The 21,551-nt window shown below is 40.8% G+C and overlaps 1 protein-coding gene across 1 annotated transcript in view; it reads right to left on the reverse strand.

Annotated features, from left to right (window-relative positions):
- Positions 1 to 19,425, reverse strand: part of TOP1 (DNA topoisomerase I) — a 91,035-nt gene extending 71,610 nt beyond the window's left edge. The window contains exons 1-2 of the mRNA XM_004370344.2: positions 19,133 to 19,425; positions 18,781 to 18,805 (exon numbers count right to left, since the gene is read on the reverse strand). Of these exons, the coding sequence (XP_004370401.1) occupies positions 18,781 to 18,805; positions 19,133 to 19,165 (58 nt within the window). The 5' untranslated portion in view covers positions 19,166 to 19,425. The remainder of the gene's footprint in view (positions 1 to 18,780; positions 18,806 to 19,132) is intronic.
- Positions 19,426 to 21,551: the final 2,126 nt, after the last annotated feature.

Genomic DNA, 21,551 nt, shown 5'->3' on the forward strand with positions numbered 1-21,551 from the left:
TAAATCCAAGTTTGTCATCCTCTCTTCCTATTAATTGTATTTAAAAAGCAAACAAATAAAAATCCAGATTTAAGTGATAGGACCACCAAATTGTCTTTTTTGAAAGTGTGTTTACCTTATAAACGATAGAAAGGTGTTCTGAGCTGGAGATTCAAGACACAATTAGAGCCAGAGTAGCTGCTCACTGTTATATTATTATGCCAAGAACTAAATGACATTTTAAAGTCAATTCCACTTTCTAACAGTAGGGAGACATTCTGGAGCACAACTCCCAAGTCCTTGAATGCAATGTCCCAGTAAGTCTTAGGTAACTTTTTTCTCTGCTCTGGGTCTTAGTTTTCTAATTTTTTACACTTACAGCCACTCAAATTCTATGATCTTCAAAAACTGTTTTGTTCCAAATGGATTTAGGTAAAAGTAAAATTTAGATTAAGGTATAACGACTAACCTTGGCTGTGGGTTATCCCACATAGTAATAAAAATGTGTGAGCAGTGGTTCTCAAACCTTCCTGTGTATGAGCACTGGACTCATTCCCAGACAGACCTATTTTAGCACAAGCACTCCAGGTGACTATAATCCAGATTGTCCAGAATCAAATTTTCTACCTTACTGTTAACTTGGTCCCCAAGTCATCTGAGCAACGATTAATAGCAAATACCAGCCACCAGCAACAGAAGACATGCTAATATTTTCAGTTTCTACTTCAACTGGGTCTCTCTGTTCCTTTAAAAGGCAGGCAAAAGGTGCTGAGTCAGCCTGTGGGGATTTTTCTTTTTTAAAGTTCACAGCTGATAACACTGAGTCCCTATAGTTGAGGAAAAGAAGTTGTTTTCACCTGCTACTCTTCCAACCCCTATCTGAGAGGAAGAAGGAAGAGCTATATAAGGGGTGAACACAGACATCCTAACTTAAGACAGGGAATGGGATAGAACAGAAAATTTCTTTGTTGCTTGGACATCAGTGGGTAACTGAATACTGCCAGTGGAACTCAGCTGGGAAAATAAAATGCCTTGAAAAAAGACAGATTAAGCCTTAATGAAGCTGCAAGCTGACAGTAAATTCTTGTCACTTGGCTTATACAGATTCCTTCAGGAGCTAGAGGCTACCAACTAACATGACAAAAAGTCCTGTGAGCCTCCTGTGATATACACAAACTCCATGCAGTCAGGTAAGCAAACTGGCACTTGCTCATTAATTCAGGGGGCTGGGAAATTTAACCTGTAAAGGGACAAGAAGTAAACAGTTCAGGCTTTGCAGGCCATACAATCTGCTGCAATTACTCTATTCTGCCTCTGCAGCAAAAAATGCAGCCATGCACGGATTATATGTAAACGAGTGTGGCCATGTTCCAATAAAACTTTACTTGTGGACACTGGAATTTTAATCTCATAATTTTCATGTCACAAAATATTATTCTCCTTTTGATTACATTTAAAAATGTAAAAATCATTCTTAGCTTGTGGGCCATACAAAAGCAGGTGCTGTTTGCTGAACCCTGCACCAAACAATAGTGACTAGAAACTAACCAAATGCGCCTTTCTCATGTTCAGTGTGTAACTGAAGAATATTACTTCTACCTATAACTCCCCTCTAATTCCTAAGCCTTGCTCCTAAGGATACCCATGCTAAGCCTAGCCCCCACTCTCTCCTTCCTTCAAGCAGCCTATGAATGGTCATTAATCAACTTGGTTTGAAAGTGGTTAAAATCTACCAATGCTCGGCAAAACTAGACAAATCACATGAATGAGAACACTGAAGGGTAGCCCAATGCAGGGCCCCCTGCTAATTTTGCTTCTTAAGCAGCAAGCTAGTTGAATGTGTTACTTATCCCTTGAAGTGGGGAACATACTTGTTCAAATAATGGTGACCACCTCTGATCAAAACTCCTTAGTAAATAAGCAGACTTCAGGGATCCATCTAAAATAAGTGGGTTTCCGATTAATCCTTATTTACAAAAAAGATCCCTTTTCTCTACTACTCAGATAAATAGAGGTATTACTGACTTCTGGAATATTTGGCTCCAAACACAAGCTGAAATGCTGCAAAATAAACTATCCAGGAGTCTTTGCTGCACAGACAGACCAAGCTTTCCTTAATAGGGAAAGGATTACACATTTAAGTGCTGCAGAGCTTACCAATGATACTAGTCAATTATGGATCCATCACAAATGAAGGTCCAGTCCTCTAAGAGATGAGAACCCTTAGTCTGATACTACATGGGTAGTTCCACTACTGCCCAGAATTCCCAGGAGGCAAGTGAGTCACCCAAGCTCCCCTGTACCTTGTTTTGTGACATACGTAAGAACTCAGGCTGTAGCTTGAGACAGACCTAGATTAGCCTCCCAGCTCTGCTGCTTACGAACTACATAGCCTTGAGCCAGTTAACATCTGAGCCTCAGTTTCTTTTATAGTAAAGTGGAAACACTAACGTTAACTACCTCAGGATTGATAAATAAGAGTGCAGAATACTTGAGACACTGACTGGGACATAGTACTAATGTTCAAATATCAGTTATTTATTTCATCCGTATTCCAGTTCTTTTTCCTACCCCAAAACAACTCATTATTTGACACTAAAGCTAGACAACCAAAATCTGTTCCTAGTCTTTAAGCAATTCACTCAATTTGTTACCTGAGATCTTATTTGTCCACTACGTATCAGTGGCCCTCATAGAGGCCAAGGTTACAATCACATTTTGTTTCATCAGACTGGCAGTTATATATGTCTGTTGTAATATACTGTCATGTGCATGCTGGGATAGTGAGAAGAATCCCAAACTGGGTGAAGAAGCTGATTTCTGGTCTGCTTTTACTATAAGCAGCCCCTTGGGTGAATTAAGCCTCTTGAGTGCTTTTTACTTGTCTGTATAATCTTAGATTCTCTACCACTTATAGTCAGTCATTCACTTACTACTAATTACAATTAACAAACGTGAATTAACTTTCTGCTTTAGGCAACATGCTAAAAACTAGTTTCAAATGAAGTTGTGGGCTACTACCAACCATTTTAAATGATACTGAGCAATAAAGATGTATATAAGTGCAAATTAATCCGTTTCATCAACTGCAAAGTAGACATGACCTACCCTTACAGTAGCTGAGATAAAATGAGAAATTTCTCTTTATTGTTTAATTACAAGACTTAAATATGGAGTTTTTTACTCTTGCCTCCGAAAGTAATTAACCAGTACAAGACCCTTAAGATGGGTACTTGCATTTCACATACTCCTCTGTAGTGAGTCATGTTTTCATGAGGACACCCTTGCATTGAAAATGCTTTTCCTCTCCCAGGAGGGAGAACTTAAAAGGGAAAATGGACTTGTCTAACCTGAAAATGTACCTTGCTCAGGCCAGCTCAATTAGGGCAGGCCCATTCCTGCAGGCTTGTCCTCCTTTGCTTCTATTAAGTGAGCCCCTGACGTCTGGGAAGTAGTGAAAGTGACTACAAACTTCCTGCCTAGAAATTCATAGCTCAGCCCAAGCTGCTTTTGTTCCCAAAGGCACCAGCCTCAGAATTCCCCCAAGTCTACCCCTTATCTGGCCATAAAGGTGTCAAATGTGTTGTTTCAAGTATCCTATTACCAGTTCAACCAAGGGCCTTCTTTGTCTAGGGTATGACTAGAGACTATGCTTGACATGCACGACCATTCTCTGGGAGACCAGCTGTAGTAAATAAGAGTCAGCCTCTAACACCACCGACCGAGCTAATTATAACGTATGTACATACGCATGTATATGTAATATATAAATATAATATACATTGTATATGTATAATATTGATATTATCTATAATATAAATATTATATATTACATATATACAATATATTCTTTAGGAATAGAAGAAGCCTTTCTGGTGATAATCATTAACTGGCTCCTTAAAGATTTTTATGCTCCAAAGGCCCCTCCCCCCACCCATTATGCATGACTTCAGCTTTATAGATAAAAAGAGGTGCAAGTACTGAACAAGTATTGAACCTCTGCCATGGGTCTTATGAAAGAACAAGAAACACTACTGAAGAGGCTAAATTACTACAAAACTAGTTTTAGATTTCAAACAAATATCAGGACTATAGTACTTAACCAGAAACTTTTATTTTCATCAGTCAACTTATCTCATTCTTGTCAATTATTTGACTTTGAGGATATAGTAGTACCAGGTGCTACTAGGTGCTTTTATATACAGTAGATTGTACTTAATCCTCACAATTATGAGGTAGCTATTCCTACTTTACAGATAAGAAAACTAGGACCAGAGTTGTGACTTGCTCAAGGCCACACAGCTAACAAGAGCTGAGCCCAAGTTTATCTAACTCCGAAGTCTATATTCTTCCACTGGTGAACATGTGGACTTTGTCTACTGTCTTTCATTTCGTGAGGACAAAATGAGGCTCAACAGAAGCTGAACTTCAAATCTTGTTCTATACTAGTGGTTCTGAAACTTCAGCATGAATCAGATCACCTGGTGGACTTGTTAAAAGCCAGACAGCTGAGCCCTCACACCCAGAGTTTGAGTCAGTAGGTCTGGAATGAGGCTTAAAGAATTTACATTTCCAACAAATTCTCAGAGGATGCTGTTGCTGCTGATCAGGAGACTACACTGAGAACCAGTGCTCTATTCAATACAGCCACTTCATCTAGCGCCGCTGGAAGCTGAAGACCTCAATTAATTTAACCTAAAGGTAATGACCTTCACAGTTTGGATCCTCAGCATTCCACTAAGCTACGCTAATATCCCTAACTTACCTTCTGAAGCCCTGCCTTAACCACACTAGAAATATTAGCATGAAAACACTCACTCTTTGGGCTCTGCTTAGTCACCCAATCCTAAAAGATGGCATTGGGATTACACGGCTTGTTAAATATGGAAGTAGGAAAAAGGATCAGGATTCTGATGAAACAAAAGGTAAAACGGCAGCCAAGGCAGTTAACTATTTCAGCTATTTCAACAATCAATTATCAAGCTTTCGTAAACATTGAAAAACAGTGTTCTGGTCCTTTAAAAAAAATCCTGTAAGCTTAGTAGTGCAACCAATTAAAAAAACAAAAAAACAAGTTGCCCTTGAGTCAGTTCCAACTTATGGTGATCCCATGTGCTGAAAAGCAGAACTACACTCCATAGGGTTTTCAAGGCTGGACCTTCTGGAAGCAGATCTTTCTTCCGAGGCAACAATGGGTGGGTTTGAACCACCAACTTTTTAGTTACCAGGCAAGTGCTTATCTGTTTGCACTACAAGGGTTAGTCTGACTAATAGGGCACTTTAACCAAATGAAGCCAAAAATACATCTTAAGCTAAGTAAGACAGATCAGTTTCTTTCTCCAAAGGTGATTTTATGGGTCACCTGCATGTATCAGAATAATTTGGGACTGTTTAGGGCACATTAAAAATGCGGTTTCTCAGTACACTTCACTACAGAATCAACTTCTAGCAGTGGGACTAGGACTATGCCTTTTACCAAGCACTTCCCGGTGATTCTTATGCATATTAGTTTGAGGACAATCGAATGAGAACTAGTGTAAAACTCCCAATGTTTCTCATTTCATCTTCAACCAGCTGTTGAATCAAGGGATAAAAGGGTTCTCATTTCACAACTTAAAACACTTGTTGAAAGCCCTGACCACGTAGGATAAAATAGTGTCCTTGACCATTTCCTAATAAGTAAGCAAAACATGCAAATTTCTACAGAATAGAATGAAAAATTGGAAAAGACAAGCAAAGGTTCAGTGAAAGAGAAAAAGTGATTAGTTCTGGCTTGGGTTTATGCAGTGATTACAGACAAGCTTCACTAGAAAGCAAACAGTATCTACTACTAGGCTCTGAAATGTTTCTAGATCTCAAGGAGTTCACAATACTTAGCACCCTTCTAAAAATAAGTAGTAAAATGGAGAAGCGTTAGGTATGCCTATCTAAATCTTACCCATTTCTAATGATTAAGACACATTCCAGGGTAAATGTTTGTACAGAAAATATGACCTTAGAGATACAGGGGAAGAATGCACACTGAACTTTATTTCTGGGAAATAGGGACAGGGATTTGCTGTAAGTCTTAAAAATCAAATTTTCAATAAAGGTACTCAGCCTAATTATCTTCACTTTTGCACAGTAGCACCTATCTTCATGCATATTTATTTATGTGCCATCAGTATAGGTTTTTCTTGATATTCTGTTAGTCTTATGCAAGTACTTCTTCTATGTTTCCAGTCACTTATGGCCACAATTCATCATACCGTACTACAACTTTAAACTATTCCCCTAAAAATTTTAGCTCAACAAAGTGTCTGAGACCAAAATTCTAGAGATTAGCCCCAATCCTAGAGTAGTGAATGGGCAAAGGACTTGAATAGGCATTTCACCGAAGAGGACATATTTTAATTTGAGGCTACCAAACACATTAAAAGATGCTCAACAACATTAGCCATCAGAGATGCAAATCAAAACCACACTGAGATACCATTTCACTCCAATTAGCATGGCTAAGATTTGGAAAAAAAAAAAAAAAAAAGCCCACACACACAGAAAGTAAGAAATGTTGGCGAGGATGTGGGGATATTAGAACACTTATCCACTGCTGGTGGGAATGCAAAATGGCACAGAAGTTGTGGAAAACAGTGTAGTAGTTCCTCAAAAAACTAAAACTAGAATTACCATATGACCCAGCAATTTCACTCCTAAGTATATACCCCAAAAACTTGAGACTTGTACACCAGTGTTCACTGCCGTACTATTTATAATAGCCAAAAGGTGGAAACAACCTATATGCCCATCAACAAACGAATGGATAAACAAAATGTGGTGCATACATACAACAGACTACTACTCAGCCAGCAGAAGGAAAGAGTCTTGGACTATACATGCTACAATATGGATGGAGCTTGAAGACATGTTGAGTGAAATAAGCCAATCACAAAAGGACAAATACATATAAAAAGATAAGAAAAGACAAATGTATAGAGACCAAAATTTATTACTGGTAACTAGGGGTGAGGTGGGGTTAACGGTGATGGAAAAATTGCATTGATTAAGGGTAGGGTTGCAGAGCCGATTATTGTAACTGCTGTAAGCTATACACCTGTAAAAAGTTGAACTGGCAAAACTTGTGTGATCTATTTACAACAACAACTACAAAAAAAAAAAAAGAGCAGCTGTTACGGCTGCTTATGTATACAACCAAAAAGCCTCCTGGGATTTGATTCCTTGGTTTGGAGGTTTAGGGTCATGGTTTCATGGGACATTCCAGTTAATAGACCTAATAACGTGTTTGGTACTTCTGTTCTACCTCCTAGTTCACCGCATAGTGCCTGGGGTCTTAAAAGCTTGCAAGAGGCCATCCAAGGCACAATAATTGGTCTCTATTTGCCTGGAGCAACAAAAGGAGAGTCAGGAATAGGAGGAAGAAATGGAATGTGTGGCTAACTGCCTCCATGAACAACTGCCTCCTTTGCCATGAGACCAGAAGAACTGGATGGTGCCTGGCTACCATTACTGAACATTTTCATCAAAGAGTCCATAAAAAAACTCTGATTAAGGGGGAAAATGCAGAACAGAATTTCACATTCTCATGGATGCCAGACTTTCTGGAGCCATGGAGACTGGATGAACCCCTGAAACTACAGCTCCGAGATGATCTTTAAACCTTAAAACAAAAACATCCCCGGAAGTCTTCTTAAAACCAAACAAAGAAAACTAGTATGATGGCTAATACTAGCTTAATTAGTAAAAAAAAAAGTCTGCCTTGAACATTGTGCTCTTTTAAGAATTACCTATATGGGACAGAAGTGACAACAGCAACTCAAAAGATTAGATAAGAACCTTAGGGGGTAGTGAGATTATGTAAAAGGGTGAGAATGGTTGCACAACTCAAAGAGTGCAATCGATGTCACTGAATTGTACACGTGTTGGTTATGTTTTGCTGTGTATATTCTCAACTACGGTCATGCGTCACTTAATGTCCAAGATACATTCTGTGAAATAGGACATTACGTGATTTGGACATTGTGCAAACACCATATTATATACAGGCAATCCCTGGGTTGTGAACGCCCGACTTATGTACAACCCGTAGTTACGAATCAACCCTCATAAAGCCTATTATATTAAAAATTCGAGGTACATAAATGGTTTGTAATAACAAACAGGTGCTACTTTGTGACGTGCATCAAAACATTACTGTATTATGTTAAAGATGTTTTAGTGTATCTGGAAGCATTTCATGTTTTTTATGCATAAACAGGTACACCATATACAAAGACAAACATTTGACTAACTCATGTTAGATACGTCTGCTCGTCCCATTCTCCGATTGGGAATTCTGAACTCTATTATAACCTTATGGGACCACAGACGTATATGTGGTCAGACACTGCCCGATGGATGTTATGTGATGCGTGGCTGTTTAACAAAAAAAAAAAAAAAAAAAAAAAAAAAAAAAGGGCTGTCCTCCAAGGAAGGAAAAAAGTTCTACAGTATTTTCAGAACTGTAAGGGAGAAAAACTTTAGCTTCTTGCTTGCCCAAATAGAGTATTTCCCCATAGAGAAAACCAGTACACTTTTGCTGATAGACAACTTTTCTGACATTCTGGGATTTAAGGTGGTGCTAACATCTATAATAGGACATAACGTTTTGAAGAATGGAGAAGATGCCTATTTTTTTACAGATAAAAACAAAATAATTATGATCAAATTACCACCAACTGAACCTGTGCTGTCCCTAGCCCATCTGGCCCTAGACTGAAAGACTTCTCAAAGAGCTAGGGTTCTTGGCCTTGGAGAGCTTTCTGCTTGGAAATCAAGTCTAAAAGGCCAGCAGTTGCAGGGACTAGCTAATGAGTGTTCCCCCTCACTCCTTTCATTTCCTTTCCTGGTTAACTGGAACCATGAAAAATTAAGAAATAGATTCTGAGGTTTGATCAGTTCCCCTAGAGGATCTTGTTTCTGATTTCTTACTTCTGATTAAACAGCCAAGAACCACTGACACTGCATCCATTCCTGTAAAAAAAAGCCCAGACTGTAAAAATAAGGCACAGCAAGTCTAACATTTAGTTTCCATCACTTTTCAAGTATTCAAATCACTGTAAGTAATACCACTATGCACTTTGCATCTTCCCCTGAAGTGTTTACAACAGCTTCAGTGTATTACCCATATCAAGACACTTCATGCATTAGAAAGGACTACTTATATTCTTTATTTCAGGCAATTCAGTTCAAAGATTCAAATTATTTTAAACAAATACCTGAATTAAGCCACTGTCACAGGATCTGTCATACAGAATGTGAGCGTTTCTAGTCACCCTGACAATCTACCTGTTTAGAGAAACTTGAAAACTACTTTTTTAAAATTCATGCAACACAGCTGTCCGATACAAAAAAATAGGAAATAAGTACACAGAATCCAACTTTAAACATTTCTTCTATTACGAGTGAAAAGGTTTAATGAGCATTATCAATAACCTAAACGTGTCTAGAACAGTTACAAAATTAGAGTGTGGCCATCTTTGCAATGTAAGGTTCTAGGCTTCCAATTTCTTTAATGGAAAAAAAAAAACTTGACAATTTTGAATAAATGGAGACGTCACTTCTTTCACTGATAGTGAAACATTAACTGTCAGAAAGTACCTCCCATCACCACTCACCCTGGTATGACCAGAGCCATTGTACTGAGGACTAATGAAAAATATGGAACCTCAACCGAGAAGTGAGTATATATACCTACAACTTGTTAACTTCAAAGTATTCACCCTGAGATCCATAAGACTTTTCTTGTTCATCTGTGTCTAGCAGTTACAAGTATTCACTTCTCAATGTTTGAATACATGAATATAGTTAACTTAAATTTTCCGTTTTATAATTAAACGTGAATTTTTTAGCTCCCTAAATAAATTTCTAAAGACACTATACCAAAGGCAAAGGGGGAAAATTACTCTTAAACTGTAACAAATTTATGAGAAACAAAGTGGTTTATACACAGTAGGTGCTTGTCACTGAATGAATTAAGTCGTCACAAAGTCAAAGCAAGTCAGTACCCTCCTGAGCCAGCCTGTCTCAGATTCACAGCAACAGTGTCATACTCAAGTCTCTCTAGTGACCCCTCTGCAAAACCCCCACCTTGGGTAAAAATCTCACAGTGCACATACACTCAAATTTAAAGAAATTAAAGATGCCCCCTTTGAATAAAAGGCTAATGAAGTGATCTCTGAAAAAGATGCTTGCATTCTGGTTGGTTTGTTTAACCACTGGCAAGAAACTGAAAATTCTGTTCTATGCTTTACCCTTCATAAAGTAATCCTCGCATGCTCTTTTATCTTCAATTTTGTGAGGTAAGTATTGTACCTACTTTATAGATGAAGAACTAAGACTCTGAGATTAAGGTGTTCAAAGACCTAGCTATGAGGAGAAGATCAAGAACTCAAATTCTAATTCACATGACTCAAAGTCTTGGTCCTTTCATTATATTGTGGTTGCCTGATTTGGCATGGGGGAAGGACCATCCCCACCCCTGACTTCATTCACATTCTACACCAAAGAAAACTGGTATAAGAGGTCCAAGCTTAGAAGATTTTTAAATCCAATCCTCTGTAGACACTCTCCTTATATACTGAGGGTGATACAGCCATGCAGTATTAATAGTCATATACTTTAAGAACCACATTTTCCTGTGACATTTATCCTTGAAGACTTTGAAAAAGTAGACCCTATTCTGTAATTTTTATCCTACAAAATCATTTTCTCTGGTCTACTTTTAATTGAATATTAATTCTGAAGTCTACTCCTGTTGCAAGGAGCCCTAGAAGGGCAATGGTTAAGCACTTGGCTCCTAACCAAAAGTCTGACAGTTTAAACCCAACAGTGAGTTCCTCGGTTTCTTGGGAGAAAAGACCTGGTGATCTGCTCCCATAACTATCACAGCCTAGGAAACGCCATGGGGCACTTCTGCTCTGTCACAAGGGCTCACTATGAGTCGGAATTAACTGGACAGCACACCACCACAACTCCTGTTGCAATGCTTCTGTGATGATCCTTTTGATCAATGGTATAAGGTCTCTACTAAGAGCCATTAGGCTTAATCTAATGGACATTAGTGAATACATCCCTAAATGACTTTATTACCTTTAAGTAGCACTTCCAAAATAACAAGTTCAAGGTGATCTGGTATTATTTAGAATCATGAGCCATTATTTAAACTCCTGCTGACTATACAAATTTTGTTCATGTAATTTCCAAACGTCTACACTATACTCACACACAACTGTTAGCATGGAGTTTGCTACTAAATTCTCATAATGAAGCTTTGTCATTTAAGGTGTTCTTGTTCCCAAGAATTATTATTTTACCAGAGTTGTGTTGGTCCCTTTAAGCAATCATTTGAATAAGTGGAAAATTAAGGTAACTCAGGTTTATTTTGGGTCTTTTCAATCAAAAAGCGGCGGTGGGGGAGGTTGGGTTGGGAGGGTGATATTGGTCTTTGAAAAAAATATACTGGCCTAAGACATACGGAGTTTCATGCTTTAAAAAAAAAAATTGCAAATAATGAACTTGGTGTTTCACTTATTAAATGCATCTAAAAGGCAAGGCTCTGGATATCTTTAATTAAAAAAATCCATGGTTCTATTCAATGGCTGAGAAATTAGCCAAATCAACAGAATTCCTTCATTTCTGAGGCTATCTTCTCCACTGCTGGAAGTTCAATCATCTATCTGTCTTAGACTTGTTTTTAGAAAAGTAGGAAATATATACATTTGGCTCTGACTTAGTCCAAACCCTAGAAACAGATATACCACCTTTTACTCTGAAGTGATTGCTTTGTAATTTTAAGAGATCACTGTAGGCTATGCAGTTCAGTTAAAGATTCGATCAACTCCTCAGTGTGTAATTTTCATGAAGATTTAAAATGTTAACAGGGAATACCAAGAGAAGGACAGAGTCACCCAAATCACTACCTCAAACACAACAAACTAAAGTTCGCTTTCAGAGTAAAAGCTAAATTTTAAAATGTGTAGACAGGCACTTTCATATGCTCATTTAATTTTCAACAGCTTGTGATGCACAGAAATATTATCCTCGTTTACTGATGAGAAAACAAGGTTCAGTGCCCAGGCCAAGTTTCATTGTTAACAGGGACTTATCTAGATTATTCTGATTTTTATTCCAATCTTCTATTTTACTGCAGCTGCTCAAAAGCTTAGTATCTCTCCCCACAGCCTCCCTCGTCACCACATATACTCTTCAATATCAATGTGCTTCTAGCTCTAACACGAAAGCATCTCCTGAAGACATAATATTCCAAGTGCAAGGGGTCCAAGCTATCTGTACCAGCAGACAATTAAGCGCAGGCTGTAACATCTGTGTTAGAAGTTTACCAATCACAGCTTGAGTAGGGTTTCTAGTATCTGGACTAAGGTAGTATGCTACCAAAAAGGGAAGGTGGGAAGGGGCAAAAAGAAGAAAATGTTTCCTTTCCTGGTTTCTAGTTCTCCCATAAGCCTCTGCAATCTGTACTATCCCCATTAAATTGAGATTTAATGTGTATAAAAATGTGGTTTCTAGTAAGCACTCAAAATTAGTTCCTTTCCTCCCACTTCCCCTTCTGTTGCTGAGCAAGGGCTCAGCTGACTACGAAGAAATAAAGGAGCTCCTTTATAGGAGTTGGAAACCCTGGTGGCTTGTGGTTAAGAGCTATGGCTGCTAACCAAAAGGTCGGCGGTTCGAATCCACCAGGTGCTCCTTGAAAACCCTACCGGGAAGTTCTATTCTGTCCTATAGGGTCACTATATGAGTCGGAATTGACTCGATGGCAACAGGTTTGGTTTTTGGTTGTAAGAGATGGGTGAAGTAAGGGGTCTTAGCCAATGAGATCTACAAGTGAAGATGACTCGGATCCTGAAGCCTGCTGGATTAGTCTCCAGTTCAACCAGTAATATGCCTACAAAGCTTTATAAATCTGGACTTTTAATTAATCTATCTTTGTTAGGTTGTACAAAGAAAAACAAGAAAACAAAAAAAGAATATGCTGGTTTTTGTTTTTAAAATATAGAAAAATGTCAGAATACCCAGGAATCTATTAAATTTGTTCTCAACATCATAGACAACAACAAAGACAGGAGAACTAAAGTCTCCAATATTACTGATTGATTTTACACCTTTTGTTGGAGTTCATCTAGGTATATCTCAGGAATGCTAAGGAATTGAGTTCTTTAATTCCTTAAATTCACAAAAACAAAAAAGTTAGCTTCAAAGGCTCAGAGGGGGAACTAATAAACTGGTAACGACATAACCCCATCCCAAATACGATAGGGAGGAGCAGAAAGGAGATGTAAATAAAAATATTAACTATATTGTTGTTGTGTGCTGTCAGGTCCATTCTGACTTATACATTTCGGAAAAATTCTCAAGTACAATACATAAAGGTAAAGGTAGCAGGGAGATAAGTTAAAGGATCTGAAAACTTAGGACAACAATTAAAAATAACTACGAAAAAGAAATTACAACTAAAGTTGCCTATCTCCCCTGGAGTTTCTTCCTTTACTAAAATTTGGATACATAAATGATACTCAGATACAGATAAGGACACTTAATAAACACTTTGATACGGGTGGCCTAGCTTGATGATATTACAATCTTCTCAGTATACCCCAGATATCAGCAATGTCACCTGAGTTTGAAAGTGTTTAGGATATTAATTAAATACAAAGAATAAAAACTATGTTCAACAATATCTAGTTGCTGTTAAATCATTTCAGCAAACAACCATTTCCTAGAACGCTATCAAAAATACCATTAATATCTAACAGATATTCAGCTATAAGCTCTTCCCACCTCGTCAAGTTGCTGGCCACCTCGCCAGCCCTCCCTCTCCATGGTGCCCAGGCCCTGGCCTATGCTATCAACAGACAGCACACTGCCTGCACCTAGACACAGGGGAAGGGAGAAAGGGCCAGCAAAATGCTAATTATTCCATGCCAATGGCCTCTATTTTAGATTTCCTACTTCAGTTATTGGCTTCAAGCCATGAGGATGGAAAGCTGCTTCTCTAACTCCAAATTTACAAGGCAAGGAAACTGAGAGAAAATATTTGTTCCAAATGTTGCTACTCCAGGTCTAAATACAATCTGAAAGCTTCCTTTAAACACAATACCTCATTCACTTCTTCAGGGGCCAGTGTGGAACTTCTCCCATCCTAAACTTTTCACCTTAAAGAACCCAAATTCTGTTTGCCCAAATGCCCTTATTATGCAAAGTTAACAGTTTCAAAATAATTAAGGACAATCAAATAATCTAAATCACAGGACACAGAAAATTCACTCAAGTGACTCTTGTCTACCTCCAAGTGAAACAAATTGACTATATTTTACTGTTCTTTATTTCTTTCAGCACCCCCCCATAAAAAAAAAGCCCTTTAAAGGATTCCCACAGCCTCATTCAAAACAAAATTACACTTCAATGCATTTATCCAAGTGAATTTGAACTTTACTGACTGTAAGTATGGCAAAAGTTACTAAAAATCCAATATGCACTCACACTTCAGTATCATCTGAAGGCTCCTAAAATTAAAAATATCCAGAAAGTACAAAACAATTTCCCATACCATTAACAGCAGCAGACAACTGTCATTATAACTGATACGCAACAAACACAAAGCTTTTCTAACCCATTTACAGACGGAAAAGTCAGACATTATGCACCCCCCGCCCCACCGAAAACAAAAACTATCAGTGTCTTTAATACCACAGCCCAATTTTGGAATATAAGCTTTAACATGTTTAAAAAAAAAATCCTGGCACTCATATAGATGGGTACTAATTCACTATGACCCAGAGCAAATTAATGAATCTCTCTTTCAAACACTCACAATTCCCCATTTTTATGCTGACAGTGAGGAAAAAGTCAGACTCAATCTCTCCCTTCCCCCTACACTACTGGTTAAAATGAGATTAGGGTACTGACCCTGGGTTCCTATTTTCCATTTTACTTTATCCACTCACCAAAGAAAACTAGGAGTTGGTGACGGTAACATCTAGTTTTCACCTTTCAGACCATGAGGTATTTCTGATTCCTTTAGAGTAACTCCTGGACTTTGTTTTACCAGAAACATCTTAGTCTCAAATTTGTTTCTGAGATTTGATCTGCTAGTTATCTAAAAGGCACATGTTGACAAGCAACTGTGTTTTATTTCAAAGTATAGTATAAAGATTCTACAGCAGCTCACTAATTCTGAAACGGTGCCCCAAGGAATCTGACTGCAATGGAAGAAAAGACAACATTGGAGCCAAATGCTTAAATGTTTCTGGACTGAGTCTGAAGATGTGCCAGATTTCATCTGGAGGTGCCATCACTCTTCAGTTTTAAAAATGTGATAAGAATTTTCAGATCGCTACATCATCAGCCTTCCCACCCTCAACCCATGCCCAGCAGCACAAAAGTACAACTACCTGTTAGCATCAGAAACAATTCATATTTAATCCCCTCATTCAATTTCAATCTATTAGGCTAACTGGAATCAACAGAAGATGTCAAACCATGATACTGTAAAATTTCCTGAAATAATCACTGAGGAAATGAAGGATTTGCTCAAACCAATGGATCAACATATTACTGATCAGCAGTGCTGTGGGGGAGAGCAGACAAAACTCCACAACTTCAAGTCCTGGAAACAACAAAAGGATCGCTAACACCCCAGCCTGATGTTATCACTATCAACTCTACAGATAGATCAAGCAGCCTCTGCTTACTGTAATAGTGCCTTTACACCCACTACAGTTAGTGCTACCAACACTTAGAAAGGAAATCTTTTCATCTAGGTCAGAGAGAGGTTATGGGCTGTGCTCCTGAAATTCCCGGCTCATCCTCAGTATTACATTTCACAAATAGCAGATTTTCCCAGCAGTTGAGTATGGCCCAGAATGTTCTAAATCCCATATTGACTGCAACTAACGACATACTATTGTAAAGTACGGGCTTCAAAGGAAAAACAAATCTTTCAGATTTTAGGGGCTGAGGGCAGACAAGACAATGGATGTTTGATTTTAGTATATGAATTTGCACATTTAACCTGTAAGATGGGTAGGGCCACTTAAAATCATGCTTAAGCAAACTCCTCTTAAAACAAAGATCAATAATAACATGTCTGCACATAATTAAACACTGATCTTTAAAAACTGTCTTTTCATAGTTACATAAATCACCAGTTACCAATATATAAAATAGAGCAAGCACACACTTACTAACACAGATAATTACTCCAGTAATACTCTTACGAGGGGAAAGCAGAGACAGTGGAAGTGTTTTTTCTCTCGAACAGATTTAGCTAAAAAATAAGCAAACGACAAACTAGCAAATCCTTCCCATTTTTAGCTCTTTAAGTAGAGATGCGCAGCTTTTAATTTCTTCATACTAGAACCATTCCTATAGCATACTGGCTAAACTCATGGGCTTTGGACTTCACAACTCACTGCCCCTGGGCAAGCTAGTAAACATACTAAACCTCAGTTTCCTCATCTATCAAGTGTAGGTAATAGTACCTAACTCATAAAGACTCTTCCAAGGATTAGATTAAACTAGATAATGCATGGAAAGAGCTGAGAATTGTGCCTGGCGGGCAGAAACTGTTCAATAAACATTAGCTGTCACTGCTATTACATGTGTACAGACACTTTCTGAAAGTCTACATAGCCAGTTTACTTTGTTCTCTGTAAAAATGACAGTAAGGATCAAAAACCTTTCCAGCCCACAACCATTCACATATTCAATAGTTCCTTTGTAGAATTTAGGTTAAGAACTATGGAGGTTCACTTACTCATGAGGAGAAACGGCTAGCTTTTTTTCATTACTAAATACATTACCTACGCAGCCCAGCCTGAAAAGTCAGAAGCATACCTTATTAATCTACTAAGACCCTACCTTCCTCCATGGGAGGTCAAAAGGACATGTACATCCTCACCTGCCACATCCTTTCTTTGCTCCCACATCCCAAAGAAACATGCTTTGAGACTGTCTGGACTGCAAGGGCCTTATCGCCTCCATTTTTAAAAATCCTGATAGGTTGGCTAAACAGGTAGTTAAGAAACACTCCAACCACCGACAACTCTCTCAGCACCTCGTCTTGCACAAGACCCAGCTCAGACGTCACCTCCTCTAAATTTCCCCACCCCCAGACAAAATTAAGTCCCCTATGCTCCCAAAGCCTTTTGAGTACAAATACGCCCCAGCACCTACCTTATAATTAACTATTTATGTCTCCCAATAGACTGAATTACTTGAGGGCAAGAGTAGTGTTGTGGTGGAAGATTAAGCTCTGACACTAAGCACAGGGCTTAGAACGTATCACATGCTCAAGAAATGCTACACTTAAACTGGATTCTCTCCCAGTCGAGTACCATCTCTTGCTGGATGCTCCACTTCGAAATCTGAACGTAAGACTGCTCTCAATAGAGCAGGCTAACATGATGGATTGCACTGCTGATTACAACATCAGAAAACCTCCTCATCAGCTTCTCCCATTGGAGAGGTTCCCGGAACCCAAACTCAATTGAGCAGGATTATGTACTATCAGAATCAGTGGGAATTCCCAGCACACTACAGAGGGGTACCTTCTCCTTCAAAAGGATTGTTGGAAAGCCTGCAAGGGTGAGCTTTTTATTGGAGAATCTTCACTGGGTAACTGAAGTGGAAATACTTAAAGAATAAATGCCTTAATTTGGCTGAAGAGGGTTCAAAAACATAAAAGTTTGGGAAAAGCAAGCTGGCTGTTGATACCAGGAAAACAGTGGCTTCTGAAAAACGAACAAGCAGCAGAGGTAGGTGCTGGCCACTTTTTCATCCAATAAATAAAATATATTCCTTCTCCACAGCCCAAATGAAAAGACCAATATACCAGCTCCAGATGAGATGCTCAGTAACATTTCCTCATGACAAGTACACTAAACTACGTTTCTAGGAGAAACTGCCTTTGGAATCTCAGTCACAGTGAAAAGTTCCAGACCCTAATGCTTTAATGTTTAAAAAATCAACATGCCAGAGTCCAACATTTACATTGGGTGGCCCACAGAGAACTTGCAAACTTTCTGAAAGGAGGTACTACTACCTTTGTAACGAACAGAACTTGGAAAAATTCTTGAAACATGAAGAATTTCACAAAGAGCAGCTTTAGATTCAGCGCCATAATTCCTATCATAAACATCTTACCGGAAAAAAAAAAATCAACAGTTGCGAAGGGAATCTTTCATTCTGGAAACAGAAAGGGAAACGAACAAGAAGCAGAAAGGGAGCACCAAAATAAAGTTCTATTTGGAAAAAATAATAATAATTCCATCTCCCACCCTTCCTTCCCTACCTAGCGAGGTCTGTGATTTACACGACTTTGCTCTGCAGAAAGCTCTTTCTGGGCAGCTCAAGGAAGGAGCCGAGGGAGGGAGAGAAAGACACACAGGCTCAGAAAGGAGAGGAGAGAGAAAAAGAAAATGGCGCAGAGACTAAGTCCCGACCGTCGACAAGGCGACTTTCCCGGGAGGAATCCGGGCCCGGAAAGGCTCCCAGACGCTGGGCAGAGGGCGATGCGGGGTCTCCGTTGCCCCCTCTTGGGAGGACCGCGATCTGAGGGGGCTGGGGCCCCTGGAAAGGGGGTCCACAGGCGGCCCGATGGGAACAATGGGGCCGATGAGCGAGGAGCCGGGACTTAGTCTCTGGGACGCCATGTCTGTCCTCTGCTCGGCTCGGGCCGGGCGCGGGGTAGCCGGCCGGCGGCTGGGTGCCCAGGGTCGGGGCAGGGTCGAGGGGCTGGGGCACACTCACCATTCAATCGGAAATCCGCTTCGATCTGGAGAAAAAAAAGAAGGAAAAATTAGACAACAGGCAAATTAACCCCCCACCCCGGGCGGTGAGCGCGCGCGGCCGGGGACCTAGCGCCCCCTGCTCCCCCTGGTATGAGGGGGTCCAGAGAACCGCCTAAGAGGGCAGTCATCCCCCCCCAAACTGTAACTTCACAGCTTTCGCCCGCGGCCTAGCAAGCCAATCTCCGCCGGCGGGCGGCCCCTCGCCGGGGACTCCGGCCTGTCAAAGCGGCCGTGCGGTGCCGGGCCTGCGCCGGGGGTCGCTGGACCGCCGGGCGGCGTCAGGGGGCCGGGAGGGTCGGGCCTGGACGTACCTGGGAATCGTTGTGGAGGTGGTCCCCGCTCATGTCGGCCGGAGCAGCGAGCGCGGCAGGCGGCGAGGGGCGCGGAGGAGACACAGACGGTCAGGACCGGCTGTGCTGACGGACGGGGGCTCTTGGAAGCTCTCGGAGGCTCCCAGAGGGGCGGATAAGCAGCGACGGTGGCGGGCCTAAGACTCCAGGAACGGCTGAGGCGGCGACGGCGGCAGCGACGCTGACTGACTGCCGGGCGGGCGGCGAGAGCAGACCCCAGCAGTTGTGTAACAGCCTAAGTTCGCACTTCAGCTCACTGCGCCTGCGCGGCTGCTTTTAAACGGGACGTCCGCGACGTCAGGGACTCGCCGAAAGAGGCCGAGGGATGTAGGCCCACCCCTTCACGGTTCGAAAGGCGGACCCGGCTTTTCATCGCAAGCCACACCCCTAGCCCTTGCGCGCCGCTGCGATTTGCATATGGAGCCGGCTCCTCCCATGGCCGCCCACCTAGAGCAATCTTTCCTTCCTCTCCCGGCGCGTTTTCTCGGAACCCCGGATCCCCTCCACCCCCACCCCTTAGGCAGTACGCAAGCGCCGGCGGGACACCGCCTCCAGACCCGGGCAGGCTGCGCGGCCACGTGGTGGGCCTTTAAAGGCCGCGGCGGGACCCAGCTTGGCGGAGCTGCTGCCCCGCTTCGGCGTCTCGCCTGAGCTTGGGAAGCTCGGAGCTGCAAATACCTTGGCGGTGCGTGTTCCCGAGCTCACCAGCGCCTTCTTGCTCGATAATCTAACCCCGAGGCGCTTGGGGGAAGGAGCCCCTTCAGCCTTTGTCCAAGCCTTCCAACTTCTGGATTAGTTCACGCCCACTTTTCGAAAAATTATTTTAATTTGTCATTCAGCCAAGAATCTGGTTTACCCTCAGTTTTCAGCCGAGCACGTATAGCCCTGGATTACAAGGGGCCTAATATCATCCCTCCCATTCTACAAATATTTATTGAGCATCTACTATGAGCCAGGAAATGTGCTGAGGGAGAGGGTGGCGCAAGGGACCAAAGTGGCAGGACCTGGGGATAAACAGGCCCTGGCTCTGTCCACCGCTGAATCTCCAGTAAGCTATTTGGAGGGTGAGTATAGTAAAGAACTAATGTCTGTGGAGTATCTACTGCATACCCCGCTCTGAATTCTCAGAATAGCTCCGTGAGGTCGCCTATTTTACAAAAATCAAACTGTCTCACAGGTAAGTGGCTCCCACAACCACCTACCTAACATCTACATTTGGATGCCTCGCAAGCTATTCACTTCCACCCAGCTGGAAAAGCCCCACCCTAGACATCTTCCTCTCTCTCATTCTGATTAGTCCAGAGGCTCTTCAATCCATCTCCTTCTCCCCTGTTCCCTGCCCACACACTGTCCAGGTTTGCATTAGCTCTTACTTGGATTATGACAAGATACTGTTAAAACGGCTCCCTGCCTCCCTTCTGGCTCTCCAGCAAACTCTTCTCCGATAGTAGCCAAAGTGATATTTTCAACACGCAAATCTAATCATGATTTCCTTACCACACTTCCATCTCTCTTTTTAATAATTCATTTTATTTTTGTTGTTGAGAATATACACAGAACATACACGAATTCAACAATTTCTACATGTACAATTCAGTGACATTGATTATATTCCTCTAGTTGTGTAACCATTCTCACCCTCCTTTTCTGAGTTGTTCCTCCTCCATTAACATAAACTCACTGCCCCCTAAGTTTCCTATCTAATCTTTTGAGTTGCTGTTGTCAGTTTGATCCCATACGGACAGATCTTAAAAGAGCACAGTGCTCAAGACAGGCATTCTTTACTAGTTAAACTATTTTTTGGTTTTAAGAAGACTTCAGAGGACTTTTTTTTTTTCTTTGAGGCTAAATTTTATTTTATTTTGGAGTGTGTATTCATTTATTCAAAAGCCTTGTGGGACTGCTTTGTCTTACTTAGGAGCTGCGAGGTTTCTTAATTGTGCTTCAGGTGAAAGTTTACAGTTCAATTCACTTTCTTATACAAAAAATTGTCTTAATTTTTTTATTGTACTTTAGATGAAGGTTTATAGAACAAACTAGTTTCTCATTAAACAGTTGGTACACATTGTTTTATGACACTGGTTAACAACCCCATGACATGTCAACACTCTCCCTTCTCGACCTTGGGTTGCCTGTTACCAGCTTTTCTGTCACCTCCTGCTTCTAGTCCTTGTCCCCAGGCTGTTGTGCCCCATTAGTTTCGTTTTGTTTTATGGGCCTGTCTAATCTTTGGCTGAAGGGTAAACCTCGGGAGCGACTTCATTACTGAGCTAAAATGGTGGCTGGGGGGCCATACTCTCCGGGTTTCTCCAGTCTCTGTCAGGCCAGTAAGTCTGGTCTTTTTTTGTGAGTTAGAATTTTGTTCTACATTTTTCTCCAG

This window comes from Trichechus manatus, unplaced genomic scaffold (genome assembly GCF_000243295.1).
Source record: "Trichechus manatus latirostris isolate Lorelei unplaced genomic scaffold, TriManLat1.0 scaffold00008, whole genome shotgun sequence".
Classification (NCBI taxonomy): domain Eukaryota; kingdom Metazoa; phylum Chordata; class Mammalia; order Sirenia; family Trichechidae; genus Trichechus; species Trichechus manatus.